The 12,506-nt window shown below is 39.0% G+C and overlaps 2 protein-coding genes across 3 annotated transcripts in view; one reads left to right on the top strand and one right to left on the bottom strand.

The window, feature by feature from the left end:
- The window catches only part of brd9 (bromodomain containing 9), a 7,373-nt gene extending 2,136 nt beyond the window's left edge, over window positions 1-5,237 (bottom strand). For both annotated transcript variants that reach the window (XM_029452363.1, XM_029452362.1), the window contains exons 1-10: window positions 5,080-5,237; window positions 4,043-4,263; window positions 3,819-3,947; window positions 3,590-3,734; window positions 3,391-3,448; window positions 2,552-2,696; window positions 2,311-2,421; window positions 1,539-1,726; window positions 1,277-1,409; window positions 1-65 (exon numbers count right to left, since the gene is read on the bottom strand). The exon at window positions 1-65 is cut by the window's left edge and continues 11 nt beyond it. In XM_029452363.1, the coding sequence (XP_029308223.1) occupies window positions 1-65; window positions 1,277-1,409; window positions 1,539-1,726; window positions 2,311-2,421; window positions 2,552-2,696; window positions 3,391-3,448; window positions 3,590-3,734; window positions 3,819-3,947; window positions 4,043-4,263; window positions 5,080-5,128 (1,244 nt within the window). In that variant the 5' untranslated portion in view covers window positions 5,129-5,237. The remainder of the gene's footprint in view (window positions 66-1,276; window positions 1,410-1,538; window positions 1,727-2,310; window positions 2,422-2,551; window positions 2,697-3,390; window positions 3,449-3,589; window positions 3,735-3,818; window positions 3,948-4,042; window positions 4,264-5,079) is intronic.
- Window positions 5,238-5,246: 9 nt separating this feature from the next.
- On the top strand, window positions 5,247-11,859 carry trip13 (thyroid hormone receptor interactor 13). The gene is made up of 14 exons (XM_029452364.1): window positions 5,247-5,409; window positions 5,592-5,675; window positions 6,005-6,164; window positions 6,295-6,421; window positions 7,752-7,807; window positions 7,888-7,978; window positions 8,086-8,158; window positions 8,245-8,308; window positions 8,399-8,485; window positions 8,683-8,789; window positions 8,952-9,105; window positions 10,300-10,412; window positions 10,540-10,609; window positions 10,695-11,859. The coding sequence occupies exons 2-14, from the start codon at window positions 5,602-5,604 to the stop codon at window positions 10,788-10,790; spliced, it is 1,272 nt and encodes a 423-aa protein (XP_029308224.1). The 5' UTR covers window positions 5,247-5,409; window positions 5,592-5,601; the 3' UTR covers window positions 10,791-11,859.
- Window positions 11,860-12,506: the final 647 nt, after the last annotated feature.

A 12,506-nucleotide genomic window follows, 5' to 3' on the forward strand; every position in this document is an offset into this window, starting at 1 on the left:
GGATCAAGCCGATTTACAACCGTATATAGAAGAGAACTGTCTGCTTCTTTACGCAAGTAGCCCATCTGAAAACACACAACAGAGAAAATATGTTGTCACTACAAACTACTATTGGATTCAGGTCAGGTGACTGACTTGGCCTTTGCAGAACATTCCACTTCTTTGTCTTAAAAAACTATTTGGTTGCTTTCGCAGTATGTGAAGCGCCGTCCAATGAGTTCTGAAGCATTTGGCTGAATATGAGCAGATTGTGTTGCCCGAAACACTTCAGAGTTCATCCTGCTGACAAAAGTTCCATTGGCAGCCATACATGCCCACGCCATAACACGACCACCACCATGCTTCACTGATGAGGTGGTGTGCTTTGGATCATGAGCAGTTCCTTCTCTTCCCATCATTCTGGTACAAGTTGATCTTTGTCTCATCTGTCCACAGGATGTTGATCCAGAACTTTACAGGCTGTTTTAGATGTGTTTTAGCAAACTCTAATCTGCTCTTCCTGTTTTTGAGGCTCACCATGGTTTACATGGTGTGGTGAACCCTCTGTATTTACTCTGGTGAAGTCTTCTCTTGATTGTTCACTTTGACACAGATACACCGACTGTACCTCCTGGAGAGTGTTCTTGATCTGGCCAACTGTTGTGAAGGGGTTTCTCTTCACCAGGAGAAGAATTCTTCTGTCATCCACCACAGTTGTCTCCCAGTGGTCTTCCAGATCTTTTGGTGTTGCTGAGCTCACCAGTGCGTTCTTTCTTTTTAAGAATGTACCAAACAGTTGATTTGGCCACACCTAATGTTTTTGATATTTCTCTGATGGGTTTGTTTTGATGTTTGAGCCTAATGTTGTCTTGCTTCACTGATAGTGACAGCTCGTTGGACTTCATATTGAGAGTTGACAGCAACACATTTCAAATGCAAATACCACACTTGAAATGAACTCTAGACCTTTTATCTGCTCCTTGTAAATGAACTAACGAGGTAATAACACACACCTGGCCATGGAACAGCTGAACAGCCAATTACTTTTGGTCTGTTAAAAAGGGGATACCTCGTATAAAATGTCTTGTAATTCCTCCACCATTCATCTGATTTGGATGTAAATACCCGCAAATTAAAGCTGAAAGTCTGCACTTAAAGTACATATTGATTGTTTAATTTCAAGTCCATTGTGGTCGTGTACAGAGCCAAAATGATGAAAATTGTGTCAATGTCCAAATATTTATGGACCCAACTGTATAAATGAAAAATGTATACACATATAAGTTAAGAGGAAAACCTTGGAGTTGGGCATGTATCTGTTGATCCGATCCCGCGCTTCGTCTGCAGAATGCTCAACGAGCGCCAGCACATGTTCCTCCGCTGTGCTGTCAGTCAAGCTGCAAGCGTTTCCCTCTGGTTCAAACAGGTAACTGAGACAACAAAAGTGACAGCGTTACCGGATCATTACACTGCTCAGGACTTTCCTCCTGGACTTTCTAATTACATTGCATTCCTTAAATGTAAACAAAAAGTCTCATTTATTATAGAAAAAGGAATACCTGATGACTTCCTTCAAGTCTTTGACTGGTTGTTTCTTGGACTTCTTAGCTGATTCCACTGGGAGGGGGTTTATCTCTGGAGGAGGTACATCAGATTCAAGATCTTCACCTCCCAAAATGGCTGCCTGCTGGGTGTAGTCCATTTCCTGCATGAAAGACATGCTGCGTTTCAGAGCCAGCAGGCGCTCCTGTACACAGGGCAGAGGGAAAAAGGGCAGCACTTAACTTTATCTGCTTAACTGGAAATGTAAGGATACATGAGGAGAGGGAATAGAAAGGGACAGTGGGAAGTTGTGTGATGATTTAAAGGGGAAATTCACCCTAAAACTGAACTATATCTTTGACATTACAGTCAAATCATATCACCGAGACTTGAGTTTAATGTATTTATAGGGATCATACAACTCAGCTGCTGGGAAGTGGGAAATATCATAGTGCTTGGAATATATTCCATTGTATTCATACGGGTGACATCATTACTGTACTCTGTACTGCTGTAATACAAATTCCCATATTAAAAATCAGGTGTACAATTTATGGAATATATTTCAACACAATGCAAATGACTCAAGTCACTTGTTTATATGTTGACATATTACATTGACAATTTGATTTATTTCATTTCAGTATTTAAGTTTAAGTCTAGAAGTTTAAACGCCTATCAGTAGTGAAACGTTACCTGTAAAAGAAATACATGATCAAAAGCTAAAATAAAATGGAAGTGAAGCCAAACCACAAGACGTGGCCAAATTTGACCATTTGACCTGATTACCTTGCTCATCATCTTGAATCCTGTATGGAGCAGTTTCTTGGCAGCCTTGTAATAGACCGTCTCTGGTCTGTTGTACACCATGGCATTGTCACACATCAGTTTAAAGTCCGCCTGAAGGCAAAAAAAAACAGGTATGAAGGCAAACTTGGTTTACGCATGCTTTCTTACACTTTATAATACTCTCAAAAGAAATACATAATCACCAGCCAAACTCTCTCCTTGTGTTGAACAGTATCCTCACCTTGAATTCTGTAACCGTGTTGTAGTCATTGTTCATAATCTTGTCTTTCATAGTGCTGAAGTCCATGGGATGTTTGATGATCATTGAGTAACCGGGAGCGATCGCATCTGTTACTGGAAATGAGAAGAATCCATGGGGGTCTTTCCTGGAAAGACAAGTGATGCACGACATTATTCAGTACAGCGCCGACCTAAAGATTTGTTTAGACTTGTCTTTTTGAGTGCAAGTGTTCAGATCACGTCGGCGCACGTTATCTGTCAGGTCAATACAATCAATAGAATAGATCTGGCTCGTGCTGTGATTTAAAGAACCAGACCACATATTTTTCATGTAGGTGTTGTATGGAACAAACAAGAAATGCTACAGTTGTTATTCTTAGTCTTGCAGGGGCTAGAGGAAAGTCATAAAAATCAAAAGGGGTTAGTCCCCTTAGGCCATTATACTGTATGTGCTCAGGTAATTTAGTGTCGATCTGTCAATTTGACATGCTGTATAGGGAAAGGTGACATTTTGAACAGAGAGTGATGTAAAAGAGAAAGCTCAGTGTGTGTCCAAGGTTTCATCTTTTGGTGAGTGTGATTGTGCTCAGTAAATATCATGGCAATATGCCAACTTATTTATGAGTAGTTCTTGTGTAGGTGTGCGAGATGATTTTATGTTAAAGGAGAAGGGGTTCACCAAAAACATCAGGGCTCGCCCTACTCTTAAGTCTTTATGCTTCTGGATCTTTAAGGTATCGACTGTGATCTTGTTAAAGCTCTTCAGGAGCTGTGGCAGAAAGACAGAAGGCCGACATTACAGGTGGATGCAGCAATAAGACCGAAATGAGTGTTTCTCACCTCTGCAACTGCCTCAGAAAGTGCTCCAGCAGTTGTTGACGAGGAGTGGATTCACTCTCTGCATTGGGCAAACGTAAAGAAAAATACAGATATTTATGAACACATTAAAAAGTGAGTAAGTGCTAGAATAAAATGTAATGTTTGCTTGCCAAATAATGTATATCATTTATATTGTCCTCATAGACATAGGCATTCTTACCTTGTTGTGTCCTGCATGCTCGGACCGGCCTGTCTCCTTGCTGATCTCCTTCCAACTTCAGATTGGGGTTAAACTCATCCATTTCGTCCTCTAGCTCAAACTCTCTCTCTCTCTCGCGCTCTTTCTTCTTTTTCTTCTCTTCTGGCTGATGAGATAGTCATGTTGTGAGTGAGGGAATCATTTAAAATGTTTTGGTCATAAATGTCATGCTAAAGTTAAGCTTACTTACTTCTAATCCAATATTGATACTTTTTGGCAATGTGAAAGGTTCAACAGGCACACCGACGCTGCTGGCCGCAGTAGAAGCTGCTGCCTCTGATTCATTCTGCTCGCGCTCTCTCTTTTTCCTCTTTTCCTCCTATGATTGGATAAAAGCCATTCTTTTTACGTATAGAGGCACAAAACATAAGACGCATATGGTAAATTATTTATTATATTCTGTTGTAAACTAACCTTCCGCCGTCTTCTCTCGTCATCATCCACATATTTGTCTTTATCCTTTTCAGACTTTTTCTTCTTCTTCTTCTTTTTCTCTTTGTGGCGTTCCCGGTCATGGTCTGATCTGTCGTCGTAGTAGCTGGAGTCATGGCCCGAACCAGAGAGCTCCGTCACCTCACTTCCTCCAACTTTGAGCACAAGTTTCAGGGGCTTCTCAAGAGCCTTGTCCTCATGGTCTACAAGCAAAATAAACAACATGGAGGCGATAGTTTAGATAAAATCATGGTACAAGGGAGTAGGTGAGCATGTGGAATTATGTTCAGTTCCTTTATTAGTCCCACAATGGGGAAATGTACCTTGTTACAGCAAAAGAACAAGAAAGTAAAGTGGCAAGTACACAATAATTAAATAGAATAAAATAGAGTAACAGTAAAATAAGTATTTATTAGTATGGTAGGAATACTGTAATTTGTCTACTATTACTTTAAATAAATACGGTGTGAATTGTAATAAAAAAAAGTAGCTATAATAACCTGTAGCTTCTCTGTCTGTAGGAAACCTCCACTGTATGTTGTGTGATTGGGTTGTATTGCATTATACTGTGTTGTTTTGGTGGAGGTAATTCAAAGCTAGTGTTTGCTTGACAGTTTGTTTTACACTGTAGCTATAAATTGTAGATACATATTTTAACATACTTATTTTTTATATTGTATCTGTACATATGTATATGTCTATTCTAGAATGGGAGTAACTGTAACGTAAACCAATTATCATCCGGGATCAATAAACAAACAATAACAAACGAAACATATTTAATATATTGAATTATAACGAACTGATTAACTCATGATTTCAGCAGGATATTGTACTAGAACTATGTGCAATTTGCACTGTTTTGGTTGATTATGGCAGATGTTTACAAACAAAACAAACACAATGTAAATCTGATGTCTTTTCCATTTGAGCTAGCCAGCTAAGCTAAGATAGCTAACATAAAGCTAACTGGAACAAAAGCGCTGCAGTAACTAATAGTCAAATATGCACTCAGGTACCATCAACTGTTCTCCACTCCGGCTTATGTTTCTTGTGCTTTTTCCCCATTTCTCCGTATTTATATCAGAAGACTTGTCTTTATTCCAATTATATTGCCAGTGGTCGCTAGCTTTACTCTAGTTTACTCTTTAAAACAAGCAAACTAGCAGCAGGCGGAAGTGATACCCAAAACAAATGATGTATTTCCGGTTCAACAATTCAGCGCGCTGAATTTGAGCGAATGTTGTCGGCTTTTTGACAGCACAGAGGACCGTCGGTAGTTTCTTTGGCAACGTTACCACAACTTTGGTTGATACAAGTAAACAGATTGGTAACGTAAATGGTGTAAGGTATGATTACAGTTTTGTAAATGTAGCGAACTGTAGCTTTAGATGCTATTTGAGGGATGTTAACGTTAGCCAGCTATGTTAGCTAGCCACCGTTAATGTGCAACATCGCCAACTTAAGTTACTAAGCTAATGTTTAGGATATGGAAATGCAGCTTGTATGATTGTTGCTCTGTTGTCCACAGTTTTGCAGGGATGGACGGTGAAAGAATGGAGGTGGAAAACCAGAAACAAAACATCCATGTGGAGGTCCATGTTAAATCTCACAGGTGGGTACGCTGAGTAGTTTAAAACATGTCAGTGAATGGAGTCCAGAGCAAAGCACAGAGCAATTGTTACAACAAAAAACACAAACCGATAAATACAACATGTCACACACTACAATACACACTACAATAGGTAACATGTTCTAAAGAGAAGTGATACCGTGATACATCCAATTGGAAATGCCTGAAGTGCCTCTTACTCTAGCAACCAATATTCATATTGGCATTGTATGATATCAGCCATCACAGGTGGGAAAATAATCAGTTAATGTATTATCCTAATAATAACAAATTATGTAATTGCGTTTTTCCCATTCTTGTTTACATTTCAGCACAGCTAAACTGTCTGAAGTGAGGATTCATGTTCTGGCGCTACTGAATCGCCACAGCATGGTTTTTGGAGAGTACAGATGGACAGAGTTTGATGAGGATTACCTGCAGAAACATGTGGAATCTGTGGCTATAGTTGATATCGATGAACTGGTAACACAGGTCTGTTATTTTAGTTTGCTTTGTGAATATTTTCCATCATCTATATATCATTTGTTTTTGTTTTTTTCATGATGAAGTCATAATGTTTGCAGTTGTTTTATTATTGTTTTCCAATGATTTCCCCGCTCAGCCCCTTGATTTGAAGAGCTGTGCTGTCTCTGTTCACATCTTCACTCTGAATGAGGATGGACCCAGCACACTCAGTTTGGAGGAGGATGAGGAGCTTTCAGCAGCCAATCACTGGTTGCTGCCAGCAGGTGACACCGCCGGACATTGTGATAGATGGCACAGTTTATTTCCAGTTGAAGTCAGGCAGCCAGGAAAATCTTAAATCAGGAAGCGATCATTCTACAGTGTAAACCATTGGATTATTATTTAGGCATGCACCACCTAAAAATAGACCTAAAAAGTATGAAACACCTCCTGTAGGTGAGGGGGTTCTCTGCGGATGTTCCAACAATTTGCAGCTGAATCAGGTGCTACGTAGATGTAAAAAAGGACTGAAGTACGCTGACACTTCCTGTAGGCTTCAAAGGTGGCTATAAAAACGTAGAAGAGATGTTGTGGTCAGTTTGGACTCATGTTACATATGAAGAATATGAATTATAGCCCGCCCTACTTCCGGACGCAGAGTGTTGGCAGCCTGTTGCAGCAGCGCTATCGCTACGTTCATTGTTTGTCTTATTTCATACTTTACTTTAGACTTTATTGTCCCCCATGTGGAAATTATTATTCTTACTTTCACTATCTTTGTACTGCTGCAACAACCTCATTTCCCTGCTGGGGATCAATAAAGGTTTTTTATCTTATCTTATTTTTGAAGCCATAACATAAACAAGACAGTGTTTCTAAATAACCTCCAAGCTAGTTTGGTATTTCTTTACTGTCATTTCTTGTTAGTTATAGGCCGACGTATACACAGATTCTGATATATCTGGAATAAGCTGATATCGTTAGAATCCATTCTAACCAATGTGAATCCAAGCTGATCAAAGCCTCCTTTCACTGTCATGAAGAAAACTACAAGTGTTGTATAACCACCTTTTTTAAGGGAGTGTTCCATAATCAAAAAGAGATTTACGCACTATGTGCCTCAGCACTCGGCGACCACGCTCTGTATCTTTACTTTACAGCTTTAGTTGCTGTGGTTCCTAAACGTTTCCACTTTGCAATAATACCACTTACAGTTGATCGTAGAATATCTAGGAGGGAAGACATTTCACGAACTGACTTGTTGTTGCAACGGTGGCATCCTATTACAGAAGCACGTTCAAATTCAGTGATCTCTTTAGAACGAGCCATTGTTTCTCACATGTTTGTAAAGGCATGGCTCGGTGCTTGATTTTATACACCTGTGGCAATGGGACTGAATGAAACACCTGAAAGGAGTGGCCCAATACTGTTGGTCATATAGTGTACATTCTGGTTCAGGCTTTAATTTAAAGGCACAGTAACAGTAATAATTATGGTGTTTCAATATTTTAATTTGTACTATGCAAGTGTCTATCTATTAGCTTTGGCTCATCACACTTACATCGCAGTATTTGCTGAGTATCCTCCTAAAATGACTTGATCTCTTTTTAACAGCTGAATTCCATGGGATATGGGAGAGTCTGGTGTATGAGAGTGGAGTCAAAACCCAGGTAAAAAACTAGCAGTTGAGCAAACATGATAACATATTTTTTTCACTGCTTAACCTCACATTGTTTTAATTTTTTTTCAGCTCCTGGATTATGTCACAACAACAATTTACTTCTCAGACAAAAATGTCAACAGCAACCTGATTTCGTGGAACCGTGTTGTGCTGCTTCACGGTAAATAACTAATGATGTATTACAGTAAATTGTATCTGTTTGAGGTCGTGTCAGAGATGATGTGTGTAAATTCAGTTGTTTTTCACTTTGTGTATCTCCACATTTAGGACCCCCAGGCACAGGGAAAACGTCACTCTGCAAAGCTCTCGCCCAGAAGCTGTCAATCAGACTGTCAAGTCGGTAAGACAATTTTCAATTTAGTGAAACCGCTTCAGCAGTAACTACACCTGCTCTTTTCATTTCATTGTACACTCCTCTCCCTGCAGGTATTCTTATGGGCAATTTGTCGAGATAAACAGCCACAGCTTGTTCTCAAAGTGGTTCTCAGAGGTACACCTGGCTCCTTTTATGTTTCATTATTTGAATGGAGGATGTTCTTGATGGGACTGAACTTATTTTCACCATGCCTCTTTGTTACAGAGCGGTAAGCTGGTCACAAAGATGTTTCAAAAGATCCGACAACTGATTGACGACAAAGACGCTCTCGTGTTTGTTCTGATTGATGAGGTAAAAATCTGCTTCTTGGAAATAAACTTGTATTGGAATCTGTCTCATCTGAGCCCCTAAAATGAATTGAATGACTCTCTTCCAGATTCACTGAGATGAAACGGAAGGATGTGTTGTGCACTTGTTGTACCCGAATTATCTCACGCTGCTGTGACTAATGCTGCTCCTTTTGTGAACATGTTTGTAATGGTGGCTAGGTGGAGAGTCTGACAGCATGTAGGAGTGCCTGCCAGGCGGGAACCGAGCCCTCTGACGCCATCCGAGTGGTCAACTCCGTTCTCACTCAACTGGACCAGATCAAACGGTCAGGAAGCAAAACAGTCTACGTCCTGTTTTAAAACCTCTCAAAGCATATGCCACTTTAAGCTTTAGTTTAGCTTTCTTATAAATTCACTTGAAAATCAGACTTACGAAGTAATAACTTACACAATTCTGTTTTGTGTTGACTTTTGGGCTCATATTTCAGACATTCCAACGTCGTGATCCTGACGACCTCCAACGTGACAGAAAAGATAGACTTGGCGTTTGTGGACAGAGCTGACATCAAGCAGTACATCGGACCTCCATCAGAGAAGGGCATCTACAACATCTACCTCTCCTGCCTGGAGGAGCTGATGAAGGTGATCCAACAATCGAGCAACATTCTTTAATTATTTGCAATTATTCATAATTTATAATGCAAAACACCTCTGCCTTAACAATGGTTAGGTCGGCAAAGTGTTAAAACAGCAGCGCAAAAGTAATGTAGAGTGCTGCACTAATATCTGGAAGACGGCACTAGATTCCAGGATGTTTTTGAAACAAATTGATATTTAATGTTGCGAAACAAAATCTGCAGATTTGTTTATTCCTTTTTTGTTTGTATAAAATAATTTTTTTGGGCATGCTGATATTTTGCAGTATGTGTAAATACAATGGAAAATATAAATAATATGTAAAAGATAGTAATAATGTTAAACCCTATTAAAACCATAGTATCTATTATCATTCTTAATTAATCTGCAGATTATTTCCTAGCATCGTCAATTAATTGTTTGGTCAATAAATGTCAGAAAATAGTGAACAATGTCCAAGGTGATGTCTTTAAACATTTTGTTTTGTCAGTCCAAAACACAAAGATATATAGTTTAATATGATATAAAACGGAGAAAAGCAGGAAATCTCCACATTTGAGGCTGAAACAGCATTTTCTGCCATTTTCGCATGAAAAATGACAAACGATTAATCGATTATCAAATTAGTTTGTGATTATTTTTCTCTCGATGAACTAATCGCTGCAACTCTTATAAATCAAATCAAAATCAAATTTATTTATATAACCATTTGGTACTTATATTATTTTTTATTCTATTTAATCATTGTTTACTGCCTTTTTACTTCATATGTTCTTTTGCTGTGATGAGATACATTTCCCCGTTGTGGGACTAATAAAGGATTGTTTTCTGATAAAACAGAAAGATACATGGATAAAAAAGTTGCTTTTTTGCACAGCATAAAAGAAAGGAGAAATTAATGGTCTGTGTCTTAAAACAAATGTGCAGAGGTTATGAGTTCAATAATTAGTACGGCCCTCGAAGGATGTTATTAAAAAATATAATTTTTTTTTAGAATGATAGGAAAAAGATTCCCCACCCCTGCTGTACAGCATACGACACCCTCTGTCCTTAGACCCTCGCACCGCACAGGGAAAAACTCCCTAATAAGAAACTCTACAATTAAAAGGGGAAAATAAGCAGCAACAGTACAAAAGCAACATTTTAATTTAACAGGGTGAGATAATAAAGTCTGTGCTTCATGATGTGTGATGTGTACAGTGCCAGATCATCTACCCCCGGCAGCAGCTGTTTACCATGTTTGAGCTCGAGACGATGGGCTTTGCAAAGAGTGAGGTGTCCGAACACAGTCTGACCCTGAGGAACATTGCTATGTGAGTACAGCCTCCCATAATGCAATAGAAGCCAAATCACACCGCCTCTGTGCTCTAGTCATAACATTGAGTGCCAGTGAGAACTGAAAGAGCCAGAGGCTAATGTTGTTTTTCTTAACATTTCCAGAAAAAGCAAAGGTTTGAGTGGAAGAGCACTCAGGAAGTTACCATTCCTAGCCCACGCTCTGTTTGTAAAGGTAAGCGTTTGATTTTGTTCTAAGAAGTGTTGGAAGACAAGAGTCGTATTGGTTTTTTTTTAATGCAGTTTGTTGTTTCCTGCAGACACCGACAACAAATCTTGAGCGGTTTCTGGAGGCTATGCACCAAACGGTGGCTAAACAGAGGGAGGAAAAGGCTAACCTGGACAACGGTTACTGAACTTATTACAATGCCCAAAGGCTGACGCATGATTGTTCATGAGCTCTCTATCCGCTTACATCTTTTTATAAAGCTTAATCAATTCATTTGGCAGAATTGTGTTAAATTGATTGGCAAGTAACATTGTTTTAACAAATGCTATCGATAACACAAGACTTTATATCTGATGGTGTTGCTACCTTAAAAGACCAAGTCGGTTTCCGTTCAGGCAGTTTGGTTTGAGACGGAGAACCTAATGCTTGAATGTCCTGTTTACTCTGTTTGGATTTTTTTATGTAACATTTAACTTTAACCATAACAGTGCCAGCTTCTTTTGGTTCCCATGTTAAAGGGATAGTTCACATTTGTATTGACACATTATTGGCATGAGTTACTTTCTTGTATTGATATCACTGCGTACATATTAGCTCAGTCTGGATTCTATCGAAGATATCTTATTGAGATGGAAATGTGTGTTTCTTAACTTCCATTTTCTGCCGTTCATTTCTCTCATACAGGTTGCCAGCTCCCTGAGCTGCCTCCATCCACAGTATCTGTAGAATAAGATAATGTTCATGTTGAGAAATGTGAACTGTCCCTTAAACATGGCAGGTTTTTTTGTTTACGCTGTTCATGTGTTCAGTTATCTTTGTCAGTTCTATATTTATGTTAACAACAAATCCTCTTCAAACTGGATTAATGTCTTCATTGTGACTTTATTTTGTATATAACTTTGTAATAAACAATATTGTTTATGCGTGCGTGCGTGTGTGTGTGTGTGCGTGCGTGCGTGCGTGCGTGCGTGTGTTGAAATCTTAACAAAGCCTTCGGGCCACCACTTGGTGGCGCACAGCTGCTGTCATACAGTTTTAAATATGGAAAAAACTTGTTTTATATAGTGTGTTTTATCATATGTGATAAAGTATTAAGTGAAAAATGGCCACAGTAAAATAAAATAAAAACCAGATTGCAGTTTATCTTGTCTCATGTTGGTTATCTAAATAACTGCTGAATAAATCAATAAACCTCCACAAATGTCAAATGTACATTTGCAGATCTGTAGGTAAAAAGAGCCGATCCAGTTTCTACTTTAACACAGTAGTCCTCCTTTATGAGACAGGCTCTTGCACGGGACTCAAAGTGATATGGCTGCCTCCAATTTGCCCTAAAAACAACTGTTGAAAGATGATTCAGTTTTGAAATGTATCAGTCGTATGCACAGTTTACACGAACAGATCAGTGGCTCCATTGTTCGTATGAACATGTTTTGCATTCTGTGAATGCTCTGCCGCTTTGCATGTCAGCTGCCGGGTTCAGACAATGTGCCCTTTGTTTGTTGTTGAGCAACAGCTTTTTCACTCCACTTCAAAGGTGAGTTCTGCAGGCTGTTCCTGAATGTAAAAGGAAAGCAAACATTGAAGTTCATCTTTATTCACACGCTTCCTTTCTACTCAATCCTATTGCTGTCACACTTATAATTACCTTTCTTGACTTGTATTGAGCAAATTACAAATGAAATGTTGGTGGTTTTGATTATATACTGTCTTCCGTTAGGATCAGGCAAAAGATTTATACTCGAATCAAGACCTCAAAGCCCTCTTTTCATTAAGGAAGCCTAACTGTCATTTCTGTGAATTATCCCTTTAATGCAGCTGTATCTTTGGGGCCCGTATTTTTATATGTCAATGACATTTTTATGTGAGATGAATCACACGAAGAAGCTCTACTTTTGTCTAA

Source organism: Cottoperca gobio, chromosome 16, assembly GCF_900634415.1.
Source record: "Cottoperca gobio chromosome 16, fCotGob3.1, whole genome shotgun sequence".
Classification (NCBI taxonomy): domain Eukaryota; kingdom Metazoa; phylum Chordata; class Actinopteri; order Perciformes; family Bovichtidae; genus Cottoperca; species Cottoperca gobio.

Excerpts from the sequence above, each read along its gene's own strand:
- trip13 (XM_029452364.1), top strand. The coding sequence starts at position 5,602 with ATGGACGGTGAAAGAATGGAGGTGGAAAACCAGAAACAAAACATCCAT. Across the intron at positions 6,422-7,751 it reads TCACTGGTTGCTGCCAGCAG|CTGAATTCCATGGGATATGG; the intron begins GTGACACCGCCG and ends TCTTTTTAACAG. Across the intron at positions 9,106-10,299 it reads GCCTGGAGGAGCTGATGAAG|TGCCAGATCATCTACCCCCG; the intron begins GTGATCCAACAA and ends TGATGTGTACAG.